Source organism: Prunus dulcis, chromosome 5 (genome assembly GCF_902201215.1).
Source record: "Prunus dulcis chromosome 5, ALMONDv2, whole genome shotgun sequence".
Lineage (NCBI taxonomy): Eukaryota > Viridiplantae > Streptophyta > Magnoliopsida > Rosales > Rosaceae > Prunus > Prunus dulcis.
The window spans coordinates 14045762-14069486 of record NC_047654.1 but is presented as its reverse complement, the minus strand read 5'-3'; the positions used below and the strand labels follow the sequence as shown (position 1 = coordinate 14069486).

Sequence of the window (23725 nt, the reverse complement as noted above, 5' to 3'; positions counted from 1 at the left end):
TGTCCTGCAAAAGAAATCAAAAAAGGTTTTATCATCAAAACCCAAATTAAATTAAATCGACATCTTCAATTCTTCTTCATCCCCCCCAAAAAAACAAAATGATCTGAATGGCCATGCGTTGCCCAAATAGGCTTCTGCAATGGACAACAACAAAAACAGTGATGTGTATGTATGTGACCAATATTAAAGATCGCGTCTGGTCTGGTGGTCCATTGCACACGCTATAGGACATAAAAATGGCCCAATTTTTCTTGTCATCTTTTGGGAGAGCCCAAAATTTGTTCTAAAGCAATTGAGCTGTTCATCGTTTGCATGTGAAACTTTTTTTTTTTTTCCCCTGGTTAAGGATATCAGATGGGTAGAATATAGAAAATAGAAAAAACATACCCAAGTAGTTTGTAGCAAATGTCATCTCAATTTTGTCTTCAGAATACTCCAAAGCGTGAGAAAATACTCCACCATTGTTTCTGCAAATCAAAGATTTCATGCATCATAAAAGCAACAAGTTGAGTAAAGAAGCTAAGAAGATAAAAAGTACATGAAGAAAACTTTACATGAGGATGTTGAGGGGTAGCCTTAGAGCCAAGAACTCAGAGCAGAATCTGTTGACAGAAGCAAGTGAGCTGAGATCAATCTCCAATATTATAACCTCAGCCTTTGGGCTTTCTCTTTGAATTTCATCCTTCACTTCAGCTGCCTTCCCTAAATCTCTCGCCGGGATGACGATCCTCACCCCTCTCTTTGCCAGTACTCTTGCTGTCTCAGCTCCAATGCCTGACGTTGCTCCTTTAACAAATCGTAGAATTCTTATTCAAATGAATAACTTTATTCCATGCAAATTGCCAAAAAGAATGAAATGTTCATGTGAAAACTTTTAACTAACCAGTGATTATGGCAGTGAGATGAGAAGGAACTGAGGAACAACAATCTTGAGAAACTTGCTCAGCAGTTGATTTTGAGCCATAACCACTTGGGCCTGCAATTCCTGCCAAGTATCTGAGTGTCTCCTTCATGGGGCTCCCAACAAACTCAGAATCCTATAGACACTACTGCAAGGAGAGACTTTTTTTGATGGAAAACACATTTATTTATAGTGCTGCATACATACAGCAGAGGACGTGGGTAATTTTAGGCTGGTCTCCGGACCACCTTAAGAAGCGCGGTCTCGACCAATAAACACAAATGTTTGAAATTTTCTGATACCAGTCAAGGAAAATGATTGGTTAGGTTGAGTTGAGTTGAGTTGAGTTGAGAGTTGGATGGGTTAAGTGATTTTGAGTACATATTTACTTTAGAGGAAACCCAATTGAGAAAAAAATGCAATGCACCCATGACTTTTTTTCTTGTCTTTGTTTCACATAATTATTACTGTCTGTATGAGTGGCTTACATATGCATATATTTTGTGATAGGTTTGATGTGTGAGTCTGTCATTTCCAGCCATGATTAATTTGCTTAATTAATCAAAAGTTACCATCATATATATGAAATTAATCATCATCATCATCATCCATCACAATTCACAAAAAGAAAAGCATATATATTTATATATTTATATGTCACTTGAACAGTATATTCTTTCATGTACAGTAAAATGGTGGTTGATCGTTGCCCACAGCTTTTTTATCTTCTAAAAACTTGGACCACATTGGCTGGATATGACCACCATTAATATCTTTGCGTATTAGATAATTTCTTCCTAGCCAATCATCTCAAGAGAAATTACTGTCCTCTAATGCCGGCCAAAGCAAGAAAAAAGTAATAATAATGATCAACTTGTGCTTAGATTAGGTGCTTGATTGCTCTATATTTAAGTAGAAATTAAGATTAATTATCATCCATCTTGCTTTACAAGTCTCTAGTCCGTGTTGTTACTGTGCATGGGCAAAACATGGTATCGATCCCTTGCATCATAGCATATATGCGTTATATGACCCATGTTCTATAACATATATCCATGCATACAAAAATTCTACTAGACGTCCGGACGTTATTATTGTGCATACTCTATGTATTTTTTACTATCTTTTCCAGTTTACAATGACGTGTGCATAATAATAATAACGTGCGGACGTCCGAATAAGAGAATAACTGGCCATGCATATACATACTATGTTGCATGCACCAAATTAATAAATTAAAGAACAAAAAGGATGTGAATTATGTTGTTTTTTCGCTCTACACGTGCACATAGGAAATGAGGGTTTTGCAGATGATAATTACATTACATGCAATCTTTGAGTTTGAGAGTTTGAATCTTAAGAGAGAATTTACAAATTTACATAAAGACTTGCAGGGCCATAGACAAAAATGCCTTGTTGCGTGCGATATGTCCCTCACGTCTCTCCTTTCGTCCTTTTTTTTGTCCCCATGGCCATTTCTGAATTTTCATTTTTTTCTTCCTCCCATTGATCCTTTTAGTGTTGAGAAATGAATGATGGGTGGTGTTGGATCTTCAAAGGACTAAAAGAGAGCAATGAAGTTGACCCTTCAACAATGGAGTGTGAACTGGCTACTGCACAAGGGTCCCATTGTGTTTCCCAACTTGCCTACACCTCTCATGACATGCCACAGATACAAGAAGCACTTCTCCCCTCACTTTACTCCAAATTACTTCCATTTTTCCACAATCTTGCCCTGACTTTAATTGGCTTCTTATATATTTTCATGGCATGCGATGCGATGATGCTAAAAAGTGTCAAAAACTAAAGTTGAGCTTGATGTGTTGGAATATTGAAAAAGGGCTTTTGTTTTTGTACATATTTGCTTACACGCTTGCATTGCAGCTGCTTGTTGGATACAAAAGGTAAAACAAGGATGAGTGAACAAGGGCTTTTTCGATTTCAACTATTTTGCATGTAGTTTTGTCGTGGGCGTGACCTATCAGAATAATATGCCTTTTCCAGCCATTTACATGTATTACATGAATTAATTTAATTGTTTTGGAATGCTAAAATAGAAAATTTCTCCAATAAACTTGTCAAACTCAGTTACCAAAGCTATAACACATATCTCTATCTTCAGAATTGACAAGTTGACATTGACTCTTCAATACATTTAATTTTACTTTGAAATAACAAAACCGACATAGAATAAACTTTAATTTGAAAATTTTAGTTATTGTTCGAGATGCTATCACTTACTTACATGTATAGCTACATTATCGCATACTTACATTCGTATAATTCATTTTTGTCCTCTCTTTTTTTAGACCTTTATATAACTTAGAATGGTCATACATTTATATTAATTCAATATAATGAACATATAAACATATTGATGATCTTCACTAATTCTTGGTCAATGTAATCACTATCCGTCTATCTTCTCATTCAAGCATAAGATTAGAGATTTCCTTTCTATTTTTGCAAATGATTCTAGTCAAGAGAAGTTGGACATTCTTTTCCCCTTTAATTATATTTTAAGCACAACATTATGGAATAAATATATTTATTTTCTTTTGGGAGAGGATACGTAGATTACTAACTGATGTGATTCACGTGACAAATACATTAAGAGAAGGTGGAACACATTCGCATAGAAAAATTAGATTTAGTAGATGAAAAATCTATTAAAATAACATAATCAGAGTTTAATAACTCATAACCTAATATTTATCTTGACTATATTGCAAATAAATGGCCACCACCAACTCCACCAAATACTAATGTAAAAGAAGTCTATGAGAGGCTAATCACATCTTCTACCTAACCAATGAAAATGATTTTTATTATTATTTCAACAACCCATAATTGACTTCAAACTATTTGAGCCACACTTTCCCTTTGGGGGAAGAAAAATTGAAATGACCCAAAGGAAACCTAAGGGCCCCAAGTGTTAAAAAGATGTCCCCTCCCTCAACAAAAACTTCATACCTGAATCGATTTCATTCTGTAAAATCTGAAAATTCCCATAGCCGACAAACCCTAAATTTTTTTTCCTTCAAATCAATCATATCAACAAACCCTTTTCTCATCCATGAAGATTAAGAAAAAGGTTTACTTGAAAAAAGAACCTCATATATATATACATATATGTATTTCATCTTGATGATGATGAGTGCCACCCCCACGTGCCCACAATCCAACCACAGGATGACAAATTAGTGGAACCCTCACAAGGAGAGAGTAAATCACGGGATAGAGAGATTATAAGCTATAGATTAGATTATCAACACTGATTTATCATCTATGTTAAGGAATTAATTAACTAATATAGACTCCAATTTTGTCCCTTCGATTGGATGGGACCCTTGTATGCAAGATTTGGAGAAAAGGTCGTTTGTCTTCATCTTCCATCTCTGTGAACCTTGACCAAAACGACGTGGGATTTAAAATATACATAGCTAGCTAGGTTTCATTGAAGACATCGACATACCTCCTTCCCACCAACATTAATAAAAAAATTAGCCAAACCCTTGTTTTTTTGGGTTTGTGTGATCACTGGTGGATCACATGAATTTGTTGTTAATACTAGGGTGGTGGAAAAGGAGACATTATGAAATGAGACCAATCAGAATTCGAAGACAGCATAATACATGTGTTTGCCATTCTTGGTGAGTGGATTATACTATATATGTGAGCATATGAAGCAATTCTAGACATACTTTCAGCGGCCAAATCATTATTTATAATGAGAGTTTTTAGGCTTTCGAGTTCGATCTTGTGATAGCTTCTTCGATAAACATCAGTTAAAGAGAATATAATCTCAGACAAAAAAAAAAAAAGAAAAAAAATAGAGAGAATATAATCTTTATTCTATATGTTCAATACTTTTTTAGAGGTGACAATGTTTCACACGACTAAATACGAATATCACTCGACATGCTGATATGTATAATAAATATGTTGAATTCATCTCAATATGAGTAACTCTATATTGGCACAAAAAACGCATTTAACTAACTCATATTATATAACATTTATAATTCATTTTCTTATATTTTTTTATATGAGTAATAATTGTATGACTATGGTATTATTTATTTATGATTTTGCAAGAGGTTTGGTTTAGAAATAAAAGAAATTTATTGTTGAATTTTGCGTTCACTTGACACATGAGTCAATCAGAACACTACATGATTATAAATGAGTCAACCTGAACATGACACAGTTATATGGGTTGACAACCCAACAATAAGGGCTATACTGAGGGATTACAATGAGAGGGTTCAATCCAACACTCCAATAATAACTATGCACCGAATTAGACAGCTATTAAGGACCCCCTCGTTATGAAGTTTAAGGGTGGCAATTTCATACACGATTCAATACACGACTTGAAAGCCACACGGAAATTTACCGATTCAATCAGCATGATTAAATTTTCAGATCAACTCACCAACTGGCTAAAATACCTATGTAACCCGCCAACATGTTTCTTTGTTTCTTCTTCATTTTCTTCATTTTCCTAATTTTTTTTTAATTTTTTTTTTATTCCTCTATCTCAATCTTCATACATATAGAGAGGCAAAATGTAACCACTATTTTATACAAAAAAATAAAAATTGAAATCACTATTTTATCAAAATTCTTTGAATAGTCATCTCTTTCTCTATTTTTTTTTTTTTTTGGTCTACATTTTTACCTCACTAGTTACTAGTTGCTAAACCCAATACACGACTTGAAACCCGCACGAAAAATTAGCGAGTCAACCCAACACGACACATTTATTAAAGATGTCAGGTTTGAGTTGAGCATTCTTGACATGTATATAATCATAACACGACGCGATTCAAACATAACATAACCCATTATTAGCTCCTCACTATAACCCCTCATTCTAACCCCCTTGGGAATACAACTAGGGTTTGTGATGGTTCATCCCTTAAGCTCAACAGATTCTTGAAAGGAACTGGGCTGACTTGAATTTTAAAAAGGGCACCAAAATTTGTCCACTAAGGTGGTCATAAGGTGGGCTTGTATCTTGACCAAAAAAAGAAGGTGGGCTTGTATATATGACTAAACTGTGCGACTGCACACAGCTGATAACAACTGTTCCCCCCAACCCAATCCTTTTTGTTTCCGATTCACTGCATCAAACAATTGCACTCTCTTTCCCAACCACCCCCATCCAAAAAACCCAAAATAAAAAATAAAAAAAATACAGATTGTTGTATTTTCAGCTTCGCGGCTACAGACTACAGTTTGTTTATTCGTTTTTGTTCTCGCTTACTCACTGAGAAATCAAGTGCTAGGGTTTTGAGAATTCAAGCTTCATGGCTACCCACACTCGTATCGATGACGTAAGGCCTACAGTGCCCTAGCTACTACCCCAGTTTATATCGATTTTAGGGGTTAATTGTTCTTTTTTTTTTTTTCTGTGATTAATTGGAATGCGTTTTTGTTCAATACAGGATGATGATTTTGGAGGCGATTTTCCTGGAGCTCACAATAACAGGCGGCCTGGTATGTTTCAGTTTGCTTGCAACCAAACACTGCTCTCAATGTGTGATTGAATTGTGCTTATTGATTTGTTTTTTGTGAAATTTAGGTAAAAAGAGAAGCTTTGGGGATCTTGAGGACGAAGAAGACGATTTTTTTGGCTCAAAACAGGTATTTTCCCATTCATTCCTGGCATTCTTTTTCGGAAATGTTGAACCTTTAGCCATTATATGTAAATGTGTCTATGTGTATATCTATTATTTCCTTACTGTTTAGGGTGGACCTTTAAGAAACAATGGTAAAGACAAAATTATAATTTTTCCTGCGTTCTCAATAATATGGGTGTAGAGCAGTGCGTTAATTTGAGAGAATAGTTTAGGTGAAGAACCTAAGTAAATATGTATGGGGATTTGATGTGTATGTTAAACATTAGGTTCCATTTGTGTTAAAGAGGTTATGACTTTATAAATGTATATATATATATATATATATATATATATATATATAAAGTATAAAATTTTAGTGTGAGAAAAGACATAGTTTTAACTTTGAAGTATGTTAATGCACTTCAACAGAACAGTTATACTTGGGAAGTGATGTGGCAATTGTTGTCCAATGTCAAAAAATTATGTCAAAAAGTTTCAGATTCTACATATCAAAAGGGCAGATACTTCTAATAAGTTTCCTCTGATAAGCATGCATTGCCTTCCACTGATTCTTGCTTATATAAGAGATTTCTGTGGTATATACTCTCCTTTGTTCAGTTTTTGTTCCATTTAAGGAAAATCTAATGATATGTGTACAATGTAGGGTAACTCAAAAGTTGAAGAAACTGCTCCTGGTGTTGCAACAGGAATGATTTTGTCTCTTCGTGAGAGGTAACTCAAAAGTTGAACAAACTTCTATACCACTGGAAATTATAATGCATTGAGTTTTCTATAGGGCCTGATTTTTATATTTTTATTGCAATTCTTTTTGCAGTCTTCAAAACTGTAAAGATACTCTTGCAACATGCCAAGTATGTATTCGTTAATCAGCTTTTTCCCTTCTCTATATGTCTTCATTGTATTTCTTCAGTTAGTGAAATATCAATTATGTGATAATTTTTTAGTCAAGTAGGTAAAATATTTGATGCTTGTAGTTGTAATGATAAATATTAAATATTAGATAAACGTAATTTCATCACAAGCTTGAAGAATTTCATAGCATTTGCTGATGCAATCACTACAGTCATACTTGTTATATGGTTTGGCCGCTTTGTTAAATGCTCTGTTTGTTATTGGATTATTTTCCTTGGTTGCAGACAGAACTTGAAGCTGCAAAATCTGAGATTCGAAAGTGGCATTCTTCATTTCAGAATGAACACTTCATAACTCCCGGAACTTCTCCTGGTTAGTCCCGTACTTGCCTTTTTAGGGTGTTTTGCAGCTTGGCCTGTCTTTGTTTTATTATGGAATGTGTTAAACTATACGTTCATCTTAGAGAATCAACTTATCTTCTGATCATTTTACATGCATCTACTATATGTCCATTAAAAACTTGATTTCAACCTATCCTTGTAGATCCTAAATTGGTCATCAATTATCTTCAATCCCTGAAGAACTCCGAAGAATCGTTAAAAGAACAGGTTAGTGTTAAATGTTTCTTTTCACAAAGTCATCAGAAATTTTCTTCTTTTTGTTCATGGTGTGTTCTTATTTACAGTTAGAGAAAGCAAAGAAAAAGGAAGCTGCGTTTATTGTCACATTTGCAAAACGGGAGCAGGAGATAGCAGAGCTCAAGGTAATATCCTTTGCACATCCATTCCTTGTAAATTCAGTTTCTATGTGTTATATTATGTTCCTCTCTCATGTAATATAATAGCTTTATAGCATATTCACTTTTTTAAGTAGGAAGATTAATTCTATGTGACCATGAATACCCAACTTCTTTTTAATGTACAGTCTGCAGTTCGGGATCTTAAAGCTCAACTGAAGCCACCATCAATGCAGGTAGCTTAAATATTCTTTAATTAATTTCAATTTTTTATTATAGAGTTTTTGAAATTTTGGACCAGGTGATAAAATTTCCAATTTTTGGTTTGATTGTAAATTCTCTTTATGATTATCATTTCAACCTGATCTTCATTTTTTGGAGCTGATTAATTGTGCAGGCAAGAAGATTGTTACTTGATCCAGCAATTCATGAAGAGTTTACTCGTCTAAAGGTTTGTGTTCAAAACTTTGGAGTTCTATTTTGAAAGGTTTTACTAAGATCTATGGGTGTAATACCTGTATTTGTATTTTAAAATACCAATATCCCCTTTCTTCTTCTGGGTATACAAAGAAATTATATGCCAAGTCAGAGAAATGCAAACAGAGGGAAGGGTCTCATTATGTAGGAAGAAAGCAAAAGAGCTTGAAAAGGAAACAAATTAAGAAATACATTGCCTGCACCTGCTTGTATGAATTAAGGAAAAGTAGATATTTGTCATGTAAAGTAATTTGAAGGCAATTGTGAAACTAGAAGTATTTTAGTTTTCCACATTTTCTCTATATTTGTAGATAACTTATCTTTGCGTTTTACTGTGGTGCATGATGTTAGAATTTGGTTGAGGAGAAGGAGAAAAAGGTGAAGGAGTTGAATGACAACATTGCTGCTGTTCAATTTACTCCTACAAGCAAGATGGGGAAGCAGTTAATGGCTAAATGTAGGACCCTGCAAGAGGAAAATGAGGAGATAGGCAATGAAGCTTCTGAGGGAAAGGTGCTGATGTTGCATCCAAAATATTTCAGATGTTATTATATGCATTCAGTATCTTGTGTTAATTTTACCCTCAGCTATAATTTTCTACTCAGTATCTTGTGTTTTTTTAGATATTATAATACATATTTTGGCACAAAAGTATGTTGCTGTTAGAACCAAATCGAACATAAACATCTTTGATGCGTTAATACGTGCATGCCTACAAATAAACTGTCCTCCTCGTGTTTTCTAACAAATGTATGCACTCTTATTCTTTAAGAGGTTCTCGTTTGTTTGATTATGTTATACACTGATGCTCTGGTTTATATGATTTGCTATTGTTGGTCTGCAGATGCATGAATTATCTATGAAACTTGCTTTGCAAAAATCCCAAAATGCAGAACTGAGAAGTCAATTTGAAGGTCAGTGATAAATCAAGTGAAATTTTAGATATCACTCAGATTAGTAGAATGTATATGCTAATGGTACTTCTACTGCCCTTGCGCAATATTATTTGGCATTGTATATTTTTAACTATATTTTGTGTTTCTACATACAGGATTGCACAAACATATGGAGGGGCTCACAAATGACGTTGAAAGATCAAATGAAATGGTATTCTTCCCTTCCCCCAACTTTTGTTATTTTTTAGTTTGCAGGGATCATACTTCATCATAGTTTTAAAGATGTACTATTCAATGTGTTTTTTTTGCTTTGTTTCAAAATATTGCTCAAGATCTGCTGATGTCTAATTTATCCATCGGACAGTTAGTAGAGCATTTGAATGAGAATCAGAATTTAAAGCATCTTCAACTGCAGGTGCGTATCATGCAAGAGCAGCTAGATGAGAGAGATTCTGAGATCAAACGGTTAAAGCAGGAGCTGGAGCAGAAGAGCTTAATAGAGGAGGAGAAAGCAGAGCCATCTTCTGATAGTAGGAAAGTCAGCGACGAAGTGATTGAGTCTGAGGAAGTCACCACCTAAAAGAAGAAAAAGAGAAATTTGTAGGATATAATCATTTTTTGTATGTACATTTAACATTTGTTTGATTTTTCTTTTTGGTCAGAACATTTCTGTTCGGGAAAAATTAAATTTCGAAACTGAGTAGCTGGAGTTGAGGTTAAAGTTTCTAATGCTTGGGGCTGTCCGTTGCCCCAAATTTATCATAGCGGCAGTTGCATGGTTTCATTTCATGTCATTCATTCTTACAAAACTGAAATGTCTTGTTTTATAATGAATATACAGAATGCTGTTTGCACAATCTTGAAAGGTTGAGAGCCGTGTTATGCACAAAATCCACATGCTAAAATCATCCTGCCTTTGTTCTACCGTGCGTATGTACACGCAGCATTATCAATGTTTAAGTCTTCCCTGAGACCGCTCTAATTCAGGGATGCTTAAATCTTCCCTGAGGCCACCCTAATCCAGCATTACCAATGTTGCTGTGTGCTTGAATAGGTTCAACTAATCCCTTTGTACTTTTGCCAAGTGCCTCTCCCTGCACGCAAACAAATCGAAGGAACAAAAGGTGAGCAGGGCTCCAAATTTGAAATGTCCACAAAAGTAAATAAATAAATGAGAAAAAAAGGGCAAAATCTGAGCCAGGATATATTTGCCTGATATAAGTTTTAAACAGGTAAACCTCCCTGTTTCAGTTACATCTAACCGGATTTAATGGGCTGCTCTAGAATAGTATTAACAAATTAAAATTACCTCCTTCCAGCCCATGTTTTCTAAAAGTTTTCTGGCATAACTACCAACTCCAAATGACATGTTCAAGGCCTCTGCTGCAGCTTCTTCTGTAGAGCCTGGTGGCGAATTACTATCACCAATTAGTGAATTCTTTTGTCCTGGACCCACACCGAAACCACCGTGCAAGGCTCTTCTATCAGCAGCTCTATCCCTATATGTATAGCTTTCATGCTGGCAAATTGACAGGGAGAGAAAGTATCAGGGAAATGCAGATTTGGATAGAAATGCATATACTCCTCAACATCTTATAACGGAATAAAACTAAAAAGGGCTGCAAAGGAACTGTAAGTGGTGCACCATACCATGCTGCACGTGCATATAGAAGAGTAAGTAGATAATAGATTATGCCACTCAACAAAAACTTATAATAGTTTGGCATATTCAGGTACAGGTCTAGTATATTTGACACATAAATATAAAACTGATAGTCTGATAGCATGAGGTTATCAATCGTTAGCAGGGCATTCATGACTGAAACCATCTCCCTTGGACGTTGAAAGGGTACTTCTTATGTAGCATTGCTTGTGTCCCAGGTAAAACTTCAAAGCTTTACTTGGACTATTTATCAATTGAACTTAACAAGAGTACAGTTTCAATAATTGAACATGCCCAAGTTACCTTTTCATATATTTGGCCTGGCAACAAAGATGAATCCTTGCTAACTGCCACTCCATCTGCAGTTATTGATTCACTGTTTGCACTGGATATAGAGAGGGCCAGAATTTGTGTGTTGACTGATAATTCAGGGAAGCCCCAATCTTTGGTTGGGTTGGAAGAATCATAGGTTGACAAGGAAGATAAGTATCGTATACTGGGGCTCCGCAGCTTATAGACTTGTCCTGAAAGAATACCAAAAATAAGTCACAGGTAACCATCAAATTTTGCCATTGTTAACTAAAACAACATGCTTTCAGGCAGAACATAATACAAACACACAAGTAGGTCTTATGTCTTCAAGGTTTTTTATTTTATTTTTCAAAGTAAAAAATGTTGCCAAATGGTAGAGGCAAATGCAAACCTGTTATAACTCGTACCAGATCAAGATGTACTTCACATATTGGAGCAGTTTTTAGAAGACCACCACCAGAAGGCATAGATGGATGAAGCTTAGCAGACCGCCTCACTAATCTCCCGACAAGCCTTGCTACCTCACCTTTTCCATCCTTTCTGGGCTTTGTGATCATTTCCCAGTCCCATAAACTTACAAGTGAGGACTCTGGGATTGAAACTTCTTCAGATTGAATGACCTGACCATATTGGGCTCGCCAGTTCTCTTCATCCAATGAAGCACCTGTGCCAAATATGCTTATATGTTTCAATATCTCTGCTATTGACGGGCCGCAACAATCAATTACATATATTTATACAGCAGAGTCAGGCAGACGGACCAAAAATCCTACAGATTAAATACATGCTACTCATTACAACTAAAGTTGATATCCAGCCTCAAGAACTAGAAGCAAACATAGTAGCAAACCTTCATCAGAAACATTTTCACTTGATTTAATTGCAGCATCATGGTCATCCAGAATCAATTCGCCTTCATTGAGCTCATGACTATCTTTGTTCCCTGCAACTCCACCAAATAAACCCATTTAAATTCTGCTCCAACCACAGCAATCATCTATCTAGAAACACATATGAGAATTCAGAACAAACCATTGGATCCAAACTCAACATCTGTTTTGGGAAAGCCTGTCATATCATCAGCAGCATTGGCTTCTAAGTTGGAATAACCAGACAAATAAAGATCAATAAGCGTATCTTCTAACCTAGAAAGAGGTATTGAAAAAAAAAGAGTTAGGAAAATATTTAACCAAACAATCAAATTAATAAGGAAAGCAATGCGAGAACCAGGATACCATTCTGAGGTGGGAGGGGGATTTTCAGGTACATCACTGCTACTGCAGCACTCTGTGGTGACTGTTTACAAAAGAACCAGTTCACTGCTTTGAACTAAAGTAAAACAATACAAATCTAAGACTTTGGAATATCAATGCTCCAATACTAGTGAAATCAATTTTGTAGTTTCAATCCAGAAGATGAGGATAATGTGCAGAACACTTGAAATGAAAGTGTGCGTCATAATTCATATACAAATTTCAATACACATTGAGTTGCAAATTGCAATTATATGTACACACAAAAGCAATAGAAATTGCAATGTCACACCTGAAATTCCAATGGGTTCCTGAGGAACAATTTCTATGCATTCACTTTCATGTGCAAAAAGCACTCTTTGAATGGGATTCTCAGAAGCAGTCACTTGGGTTTCACATGTTTCCAAATTAACAGCCTGAAAATAATATTTCCAACCAAACCAGAATCACTCCACCTAATATCAAAGAGATAGAAGAAACATAATTTCAAAATATCTCCAACAACGATTTCAAATTTAATCAGCCCAAGACACAAAAAGTGAAGAGAATGAAAGAGAAACCTGGTGAGAGGGAAGAAGCACGTAGTTTCCATCTTCGAATTTGTAGTAAAGACCATCCCGAGTGCTATAGTACCAACCAGCGTTCGGGTCATGGTAAAATCCGCTACCGGCATGGAAATAAAGCTGAGAGCTTTCGTCCCAAACAAAGGCGTTGTGGGAGTGTTGGGAACCGGGTTCTGTGGCACTAGGACTCGGACCCTCCATTTGGTTTGCTCTATACGTGCATGATCAGCAGAGACGCAGTAACGGGAAATTGGAGATTGCCAAAGACACTTCCACGACGGTTTGCTAGCAAGAACAGAGATTCAGTTCAGGGCCCGCCTGCGTAGCGCCGGTATGAATATGGACTTGGGCTTTATTTTGTACCCATCTGTGATACTATTGGGCCATCCTTAAGCTCGTAAAACTAACAGGATTGCGCTGAATCGGGCCATCCAATACAGATTGAATAGTTGAGGAGGCTTTTATATGCAACCTATTTGTAACATAAGCGATATTTTTAATTTAATTCAATCTAAATTCTGTCGAAATGGGATTCCAACTAGAATGTAAAATATGGAGCACATCTGCTCTAACCTTAAACCATATGTGGAACTAAATTTTAAATCATGAAATACTTGTAAATACAGGCAATTTAATTTAAAACGACTCGAACTTTGGTGCAAGAAGATTACTTAACTACTCTGATCAATTATTTTAACTCACGTTTGGAAATTTCACGAAATATTATTCATGGAGAGATCAATAAAATGCTATTCAAGAAAGAAAAAAAGAAAAAGAATTACCAGTCTTCTCTTCTGCTAAAGAAGAGATTGTAGCTATATACTCATTGTTAAATTACTTTACACCAACCAACCCTACTTTGACAAAAATAGTTCCCATAATAATAATATCCACTGTATATAGTACCAGTATTTGTTTTAATTTTGGTTACATATTCTAACTTGTATACTTTATCAAATGTAGAACTTGGTAAAAAGCCACCATTTACATCCATGACCCCCGCTACAACACTCGCTTTGTTTCACTTTCACAACACAAAACGCATAACTTGCTAATTGCTTGGATATTTTGATCCTAATACTCACTTTGTTTCACGTCACATTGTTCCAAACCTCTTTATAAATCTCTATATAAACTCATCTCCTCCTCCCATTAATCACTAAACCAAGCCGCCCAAACTCATTCACTTTCTCTCTCCCTTCATCTCCCTAACCTTAATTGCTAGCTAGCTCTTCATGGCTCCTCCAAGCCTAACCAAGAATGCCCTAGACCTTGTGGACGACACTTTACCACTCCCAATAACTCTGCATGGAACAAGCTTTCTTGCTCGTGGCCACCCTTTCCTCATTGAAGTCCTTCTAAACATCATAGCCACCACCACCCCACCATCACCTTTCACCAACATCTCTTCAGACAACACTAAGACCAATAGTAACATGAACAAGACCACGTCCTCCGGCTGCTTCGTGGGCTTCGACGTCGACGAGCCCCGAAGCCGCCACGTGGTCCCCGTTCGGAAACTCAGAGGCATCAGGTTCACGAGCATTTTCAGGTTCAACCTGTACAATAAGTCGATGAATCCCTCCAAGATTACATCAAGAGGTTCAAAGCGGAGAGGGCAAACATTGTAGGATGTGACGACCAAATTGTGTCATCTGCCTTCAAGAGGGGGTTGCCAACTGAATGTGAGCTGTATCACGAGCTGACTATCTCTCCTTGCCAAACACTGGTCGGAGTCTTTGCTACAACAGAGTGCTATGCACTATGGGACGACTACCGGATCGCCGCAAAGAAGACTGATCAAGCAGCTGAGCAGGCTAGCCAAGAGAACAGCAAGTGCAGATCACAGTCTCAGGAAGATGGTCAAGCAGCGGAGAGCTACATTAAGTTCATTATCCCGATAGATCAGATCCTGGCCCAAGTAAAAGACATACCTTGGTTGAAGAAACCATCGTCTTTAAAGGGAAACCCAACCAAGAATGATTACAGTAGATACTGCACATTCCATGAAGGGCACGGACATTACACAAATGACTGCTTTGCTTGGAAAAGGCACCTCGAAGATCTAGTTAGAGACAACTATTGTACGGAATTCATCCTAAGGGGAACTATCTAGCAAATCAAGGATTGTGACGCAGCTAACAATGAGCCTCCACGAAAAAAGTCATATGGGTCAACACAATCCTAGCTGACTCCAATAGCCTTGGCTAACCACCAGGGGCAGAAGAGAAAGATCAAGCACGCGACTTTCGTTTCCCAAGAAGTCACTAGCTACCAAGTTATGGAAGACAAACCTTTCATCATCTTTCAATGGAATGGCCATCACCTCCAGGAGTACTATCCATGAAGCTCTTTACCTATCAGCTGGGCTCTAAGCAGGCGGCCAAGCCTCCCTCACCTCCATTGAAGACAAGTTACTTTTGATGTTACTCATGCAACTCATCTTTTTTGTTCGATAAAGCAATGTAGTCATACAAATATCAATACAAGTTCAAGCTTTCCTTTCCAATGGAGTGTTCACAAAAGCAATCGACACGTCTTCGGACATAGGCCAAACGGGCCACACTCATCGACACGTCCCTGGACGTAGGCCAAATGTGCCACTATCATCGACACGTCTTCGGACGTAGGCCAAATGGGTCACACTCATCGACACGTCCCAGACTTAGGCTAAACAAGCCACTCTCATCGACATGTCTCCGGACGTAGGCCAAATGGGTCACACTCATCGACACCTCCCCAGACGTAGGCCAAATGGGCCACTCTCAATGACACGTCTCAGGACGTAGGCTAAACGGGCAACTCTCATTGACACCTCTCCGGATGTAGGCCAAACGGGTCACGCTCATCGACACGTCCCCGAACGTAGGCCAAACGGGTCACACACACGTCTCCGGACGTAGGCCAAATGGGCCATTCTCATCGACATGTCTAAGGACGTAGGTCAAACGAGCCACTCTCATTGACAGTCTCTGGACGTAGGCCAAACAGGTCACACACATCAACATGTCTCCGGACGTAGGCCAAACGAGTCATTCTTATCGACACGTCTCTAGACGTAGGCCAAACAGGTCACTATCACCGACACGTCTTCGAACGTAGGCCAAGCGGGCTATTATCATCGGCACGTTTCCGGATGTAGGCCAAATGTGTCACATTCATCGACACGTCTCTAGACGTAGGCCAAACGGGCAGAGGGCAGACCACCAACTTTCTCCCAATACTAGCTTAGAAACAACCAGCGGCCACCGCAGCTCCAACGGTCTCGGCTGCCAATCATTCAAGGTACATCTAAAGGTACTCTTAATACCCGAGAAAAATACCTGAAGCTTTCTCTCCCTCTCCACTCTCCGCATTTTTTCCACGCGGCTCCGGCCACTCAGTTCACACCATACATACAACTCTGTACCCTTTGCTTAGCTATTGTTTTCCTTACAAACACTCGAACTAACTTAGGCATCGGATGACCTTTGGCCAACACCCCTCGGGTGTGGTCTATTTACTCCAATATTTTTTACAAGAGACGAGGAAGAGAGAGAAGTAAGGTCGAAGGTTGATGGATTTAGAAGCGAATATTCTCCCATGAGATTATTTTCATAAACAATATTAATGCTCCGATACTAGTAAAACTTTGTGCCCATGTGAAGGTTTCTGCAAAATGTTAATGTTCAAAATCAAACTACCATCATTGAGAATATAAAAAAAAAAGTGCAAGTCAGAAAAATATGCATATGCTGATCCAGTGGGAACAAAGAGAACCTTAAGGACAACCACAAATAAACTAAAAACGCAAAGGCAGGGCCTCTGCTGCAGTTTCTTCTGTAGAGCCTGGCGGTGAATTAGTATCACCAATTAGTATTGAGCTTGCCAATTCTCTTCATCCCATGAAGCACCTGTTATAAACATGCTTAAATATTTCATTATCTCTGCCACTGATGGGGCAGGGATGACCAATTACATATATTTATTACGGATTGAGTACATGCTACTTATGAAATCATAAGTGGATGTCACTACTCAAAAGACTAGAGAAGACAGAGGATTGGTACCAAGTATATTGAGATGATATATTACAAAAGAAAGTTTTAATGCATCTACCAAGAATGAAGGAAGCTTACGAAGATTTAAAGGTACTCAAAGATATAGAAACCAACACCCAGGAAAGAATTGTAGCATATCTAATAAAAAGAGGGGAACCAAGGAAGTATAATGTGGAAGATCTAAGCCCTAATAACTAGAGGCAAACACAGTGGCAAACCTTCATCATAAATAATTTTACTTGATTTAACTGCAGCATCATGGTCATCCGAAATCAATTCGCTCGCGACTATCGATCCACTGTAGAGCACTGCATAATTCATTCACAAATCATCAATAACTAACTCGGACATGAAATAGATATTAAACCAAAATCAATCATCAATTCAATAACTAACTCGGATGGACCAGAAATAAATATTAAACCAAAATCAATCATCAATAACTAACTCGGACGGACTTGAATTAATTATTAAGCCAAAATGAAATCTTACTCCCGAAGATTCCATGCACATAACTAACTATGGCGCTTGTTATATAAACAAAGCAGCGCGCTTGTAATTTTTGGAACTCTCATTCCCTCTCATCTCTCTCTCTCTCTCTCTCTCTCTCTCTCTCTCTCTCTCTCTCTCTTTTTTCTCTTAAGCAATGGCGGCGCCACCTCCAGCTAAAATTACACGTCACCGCATTGCTAGTGATGCCTCGGGGATAGGTCATCAGTGCCGCGCGCTATTACCACGAAGTTTTTGGTGTTGCCTTCATAGACAAATATGATGATGTCAACATCGTTCACAAGGTTACAATAATGATTGGAGCAACTATTGCTGGCACTTGGCATACGCCGAGCCTAACCGCCTAATAAAAAGACAACACGTAGACCTTATACTAAACATTACACCTAAGGTCTCGGCGTCGACTCCTAACACTACCCCGCCCAAAAGCCGCGATATAAGGAACAACCCACACTGATGACAAGACCCTATCCCGTCAAGACAAGACTGCCCCCATACTTGACAGGAAGGCTACTTCGCCAATAGAGACAGAAGACACAGGCCACCTTGATCTAGAGGTATGGGTGATAAGCCCACCCAATTGCCCCATGGAAAAAGCAGGATGTGACATGTACAGCTCAGTTCCAAGCCGAGGCGGTCGGCTTCTAATACACTTTATTGCCAAAACCCCCTATAAATGGGGGAATATTTCTTGTAACAGAGGACGGCTTTTTGGCTCTTTCCCTGTAATGTAACCTATCTACTTGATCAATATAATACCTCTCGAATAGAAAGGAGATTACAACCTAATTTGACCCAATATACCATAAATTCCACACACTTAAATCGTGTTATCCATAAGAATAGTTAGTGGATCAAACATTTGGCGTCGTCTGTGGGAAGACACACTTAATGGTGACGTGTTGGCTACTTCACTACCAACATGTTGAGCCAGAAGATAAATAGAGCGGCGAAGAGCAGAAAAGCAGCGGATAAACGGCCTTGAACCCAAGATGGAGCTGCTTCTAAACGAGGCCGACGCCATCCTAGAGGAAAACAAGGTCCTTCAGAATCAGAATGAACGCCTTGAGGAGCAGCAGATCGGCCTCCAGGCGAACTTGCAGAAAGCCCAAAGGAAGGCCATTAGGGATTCCCCCCGCACGAGGCGGGTGGAACGACGCCTATTCTGCGAGGAGACGACATCTATACACACGCCACAGACCAGCAACGTTGGACTCAACCACTCCCTCGAGGAAATCTATCAGGACGGGCACGTTCCCATTGAACTCGGCCCACCGAGGGGAGTGGAAGGCGAGCCCGGGACCACCGTTCCCGTCGAGGCCGCCATTGAAACCGACCTGAGAAAGGCCATGAGGGCCATAATTAAAGGGGAGATAATTCATTCACTAATCAACAATACCTAACTCGGACCTGAAATAAATATTAAACCAAAATCAATCATCAATTCAATAACTAACTCGGACGGACCTGAAATAAATATTAAACCAAAATCAATCACCAATAACTAACTCGGACGGGCCTGAATCAATTATTAAGCCAAAATGAAATTTTTCTCCCGAAGATTCCATGCGCATAACTAACTCTGGCGCTTGTTATATGAACAAAGTCGTGCGCTTGTAATTTTTGAAACTCTCATTCCTTCTCATCTCTCTCTCTCTCTCTCTCTCTCTCTCCTCCCTCTATTTTCTCTTAAGCAATGGCGGCGCCACCTCCAGCTAAAATTACACATGTCACCGCATTGCTAGTGGTGCCTTGGGGACAGGTCATCAGTGCTGCACGCTATTACCAAAAGGTTTTTGGTGCTGCTTTCATAGACAAATATGACGATGTCAACATCGTTCACAAGGTTACAGTAATGATAGGAGCAACTACTGTTGGTGCTAGGCATACGTCAAGCCTAACGGCCCAATAAAAAGACAACACGTGGACTTTGTACTAAACATTACACCTAAGGTCTCGGCGTCGACTCCTAACACTACCACGGCCAGAAGCTGCGATATAAGGAACCGCCCACACTAATGACAAGACCCCATCCCATCAAGACAAGATTGCCCCCATACCTGACAGGAAGGCTACTTCGCCAACAGAGACAGAAGACCCAGGCCACCTTGATCTAGAGGTATGGGTGACAAGCCCACCCAACTGCCCCCTAGCAAAAGCAGGATGTGACATGTACAGCTCGGCTCCAAGCCGAGGCGGTCGACTTGTAATACACTCCATTGCCAAAACCCCCTATAAATAGGGGAAGAGTTCTTGTAACAGAGGACGGCTTTTTGGCTCTCTCCCTTTAGTGTAACCTATCTACTTGATCAATAGAATACCTCTCTGATAGAAAGGGGATTACAACCTAACTTGACCCAATATACCCTAAATCCCACACACATAAATCGTGTTATCCATAAGAATAGTTAGTGGATCAAACAACTACCTTTTACATCACTGATAAATCTTCAAGGGACCTGTTGGCGCCGAACCTTTGTATACGTTTAAAATGCCAGGATCCGCTAGCTTTGAATGTGAGGGTTCTTCGAGACGGATTCAGTTATGGTCAGAGATCGACAGCCGTGGGTTTCTACGATGATGACGGATTTGGCGTTCAGAATGTCAAAGACAAATCTGTACGGTGTAGTTTTCTGTTTTGTTAGATTATATATGATATGCTTAGGAATTTTATTTCCTATTATTAACTTTCATTTAGTTATTCTTGAAGCATTTTTTTTTCTTTCCTACTGTTAGCTATGATATTTTATATGAATATGTTTAGAATTAGGAATTTTCTTTCCTATTTTTTGTACTTATTTTAAAAAAAAATTTATATATCAAGGTCTGATATCTTTATTAAAATCTTTCTTTATTATTAAATTTAGTAAAATATTTTTTTATATTTTAATTTATATATTCATTTTACTAGCTAATGAATTCTTAACTCCGATGTGTCTCCACTCCACTGTTTATACATTCAGCATATTGCAATTGTTTTTGCTAATTTTAAAATAAAACAAGTTTTCATTTTTTAATTAATTAATTATTTATTAGAATTTGTCGATACAAATTTGCCGGAGCAGACTGTTAAACCAGTGAGCGTGACGCTGAACATGTTTGTGCCAACACCCAACACACGTTTTACTTTTATTATAAGGCTTTGAGAGGCCCGATAACTTTCAGAACAAGATCAAGCCGTGACCCACACAGCCTGGCTTCCAAATCTGCACACACCCGTGGGATCAGCCCTCTTGCCGAAGACAAAAAAAAAAGCACATAAAGGAATTTCAGAAGGCCTTGCTGAACGGCAAGGCCCACGCGGAAGATGCTGAAGGCTTCGAAAACTACTCACCTCAGCCCCAGCCAAGGTCACCGAAGCCTAGCTCCAGTTCACACTGACTTTCTCCTTCCAAGATCACGATTCAAAGCCTAGCCGAATCTACAGATCACCAGCAGCCAAACCTTGCCGAACGGCAAGACCCTGATCAGCCAAACCTTGCTCAAAACTACCTGCCGAAGGAGACATGCTCTTGCGTGACAACACTTGCTCAAAACTAAACCGAAGGAGATCCAGCAATCTGAACCGAAGCCGTGACAACACTTGCTCAAAACTACCTACCGAAGGAGACCTAGCTCTTGCGGACGCCACCCAGCTTTGGCGGACGACACCAATCCACCCTTGCCGTTCGGCAAGGGTTGAGCAAACACAATTAAAGCCTCATAAAATCGGGTCTGAACCAAGCTGACCTTGCCGAATCTTCCTCTGCAGCTTGGGACTTGCAACGTCGCACACGGCAGATCTTCAGTCGAGCCTTGCCGATAGACAGCTTTGTTGAAAGGTAGCTAGCTCCTTCCTCAAAATCCAATTGTTGAAGGCATACGACGCAACCCTAGCTCCTATCCTTTTATCATTTTGCCGCGCCCCATCTTGGGTCCAACCCTCTCAAATTCGATAGCCCAAGCCACTTTTGTCCCTTGCCGAACGGCAAGGGCCATGAAAGAAACACAAACAAGCCCACAAAGGCAAAGGCCCAGCCTCTTTGCACCAAAAAGAAAAAAAAAAGGCTAGGTTCTTGCCGAACGGCAAGGACCATGGAAGAAATGAAGACCTCCTAAAATTTTCCAAAGACCCGGCCTGCCGAAGGTATAGCTCCCGAAGCTAAAAAAAAAAAAAGAAAAAAAAAAGGGCTAGGCCCTTGCCGAACGGGAAGGACCATGGAAGATATGGAGACCTCCCAAAATTTTTCAAAGACCCGGCCTGCCGAAGGACTAGCTCCCGAAGCTCAAAAAAAAACAAAAAACAAAAAAGGCTAGGCCCTTGCCGAATGGCAAGGACCATGGAAGAAATGGAGACCTCTCAAAATTTTCCAAAGACCCGGCCTACCTAAGGTGTAGCTCCCGAAGCTCAAAATAAAATAAAAATAAAAAGGGCTAGGCCCTTGCCGAACGACAAGGACTATGGAAGAAATGGAGACCTCCGAAAATGTTTCAAAGACCCGGCCTACAGAAGGTGTAGCTCCCGAAGCTGAAAAAAAAAAAAAAAAAAAAAAGGGTTTTCAAAGACCCCCTGCCGAAGGTCTAGCCCAAAAAAAAAAAAAAAAAAAAAAAGGGGCAGGCCTTGCCGAACAACAAGGACCATGGACAAAAAAAAAAAAAAAAAAAAAAACCCCTTACAGACCCAGCTCCCATCTTACCTGCAACATGCCCAAGTACCCAGGTACCCAGCTGCCAACAGTTCTAGAGGCTTACACAGCTTGTATCACACATTCCATATGTTGACGCAACTGCTAGCTTGCCAACTTGGGGGACTAGAGAGTGCTCTACGGCTCCCAACCCAGAAGTTACTTCTCAACCGCGAACTTGGGGAACTACTGTTTACACTATAGTGAACCGAGCAGACCCAGCATCAAAGCGACTAGCACCAAGGCTGCCACGCCTTCTCCCCTGCCGAAAGAAGACACACTTCCGAGGTGCCAGACACTTGCCGAAGCTCCCAACTGCCAAATCTAATCCCCCGGACACGTGTCGCCACCATGACAACTCCCACAAAGTCCTACATTGGAACTTTGTGCAAACCTCCTACTTTCATCTCTCTATAAATAGGGAACAGTACCCAAGTAAAAAGGGTAACTATTCTCCCACTTTTACTGTTACTCTGCCAAATTTACCACTTGCAACTGACTTAGGCATCGGAGACCTTCGGCCGGCACCACATCGGTGTCCGAAACTTAACGATTGTTTCTCCCACTTTGTCTTCTGCAGGTCTCCCACCAACCTATATTTCACCAAGGGCCTCAGCCCTCTTCCCTGCTACAAACCCCGCACGTCTCATCACTAAGTTGGACTCACTATTGGCGGGGTCATTTTGAGCATCAACAGAGGGAAAACCCCATCATGCACGGAGAGGAGGTGAAATCACTACTGGAGGAAGAATGAGGAATCTGATGTCGCGATATAAGGAGAGCAGAAAAAGTTATGTACAATAACTTTGAACTCTTTCTATGACATTGATGGCCAAGAACAAGATAAAGTTATGTACAATTTCTCAAGCAAATAGAACTAAAACCCAATTCCTGATCTCAAAGAATCACTCTCAGTATCATTAACAAAATTCTGTACTAACTGAACCACATCAATGAACATTCCTAAATTGAAAATTTTCACGAAATTCACAAAAGAACAAAAATCAAATCAGTAAAGGCAAACAACATGAACACGAGCCATACCTAACACATGAGTTACCAAACAAAAATAAACCAGATTATAGCACCAAACAAAGCAAACTACTCAGAGTGGTTTACCATCCGAGTCCTAAGAACAGCCAACAAGTCATCTAAAAGTTTTGAAACAGTACAGACACACACCTATGTGCTGATTCCATGCGGACTTAGG

The 23725-nt window shown here is 39.0% G+C and overlaps 3 protein-coding genes across 3 annotated transcripts in view; 1 reads left to right on the top strand and 2 right to left on the bottom strand.

The window, feature by feature from the left end:
- The window catches only part of LOC117628737 (short-chain dehydrogenase TIC 32 B, chloroplastic), a 2164-nt gene extending 1124 nt beyond the window's left edge, over positions 1 to 1040 (bottom strand). The window contains exons 1-4 of the mRNA XM_034361248.1: positions 884 to 1040; positions 555 to 786; positions 388 to 467; positions 1 to 4 (exon numbers count right to left, since the gene is read on the bottom strand). The exon at positions 1 to 4 is cut by the window's left edge and continues 150 nt beyond it. Of these exons, the coding sequence (XP_034217139.1) occupies positions 1 to 4; positions 388 to 467; positions 555 to 786; positions 884 to 1013 (446 nt within the window). The 5' untranslated portion in view covers positions 1014 to 1040. The remainder of the gene's footprint in view (positions 5 to 387; positions 468 to 554; positions 787 to 883) is intronic.
- Positions 1041 to 6102: 5062 nt separating this feature from the next.
- LOC117628375 (FKBP12-interacting protein of 37 kDa) lies at positions 6103 to 10274 on the top strand. The gene is made up of 14 exons (XM_034360805.1): positions 6103 to 6243; positions 6355 to 6406; positions 6492 to 6553; positions 7193 to 7260; positions 7364 to 7400; positions 7686 to 7773; positions 7945 to 8009; positions 8087 to 8164; positions 8326 to 8373; positions 8535 to 8588; positions 8966 to 9127; positions 9459 to 9528; positions 9666 to 9721; positions 9926 to 10274. The coding sequence occupies exons 1-14, from the start codon at positions 6217 to 6219 to the stop codon at positions 10088 to 10090; spliced, it is 1032 nt and encodes a 343-aa protein (XP_034216696.1). The 5' UTR covers positions 6103 to 6216; the 3' UTR covers positions 10091 to 10274.
- A 37-nt stretch (positions 10275 to 10311) lies between these two features.
- On the bottom strand, positions 10312 to 13669 carry LOC117628373 (SUPPRESSOR OF ABI3-5). The gene is made up of 9 exons (XM_034360804.1): positions 13299 to 13669; positions 13031 to 13154; positions 12721 to 12781; positions 12518 to 12630; positions 12336 to 12428; positions 11877 to 12149; positions 11477 to 11697; positions 10820 to 11029; positions 10312 to 10604 (listed from the first exon to the last, which is right to left on the bottom strand). The coding sequence occupies exons 1-9, from the start codon at positions 13500 to 13502 to the stop codon at positions 10494 to 10496; spliced, it is 1410 nt and encodes a 469-aa protein (XP_034216695.1). The 5' UTR covers positions 13503 to 13669; the 3' UTR covers positions 10312 to 10493.
- Positions 13670 to 23725: the final 10056 nt, after the last annotated feature.

Coding starts and splice junctions, on each gene's coding strand:
- LOC117628375 (XM_034360805.1), top strand. CDS start 6,217: ATGGCTACCCACACTCGTATCGATGAC. Junction 9,529..9,665: donor ACTGAGAAGTCAATTTGAAG/GTCAGTGATAAA, acceptor TTCTACATACAG/GATTGCACAAACATATGGAG. Junction 9,722..9,925: donor TTGAAAGATCAAATGAAATG/GTATTCTTCCCT, acceptor CTTCAACTGCAG/GTGCGTATCATGCAAGAGCA.
- LOC117628373 (XM_034360804.1), bottom strand. CDS start 13,502: ATGGAGGGTCCGAGTCCTAGTGCCACAGAACCCGGTTCCCAACACTCC. Junction 12,631..12,720: donor CCCCCTCCCACCTCAGAATG/GTATCCTGGTTC, acceptor ACCTCTTTCTAG/GTTAGAAGATACGCTTATTG. Junction 11,698..11,876: donor TCTGGTACGAGTTATAACAG/GTTTGCATTTGC, acceptor GTATTCTTTCAG/GACAAGTCTATAAGCTGCGG.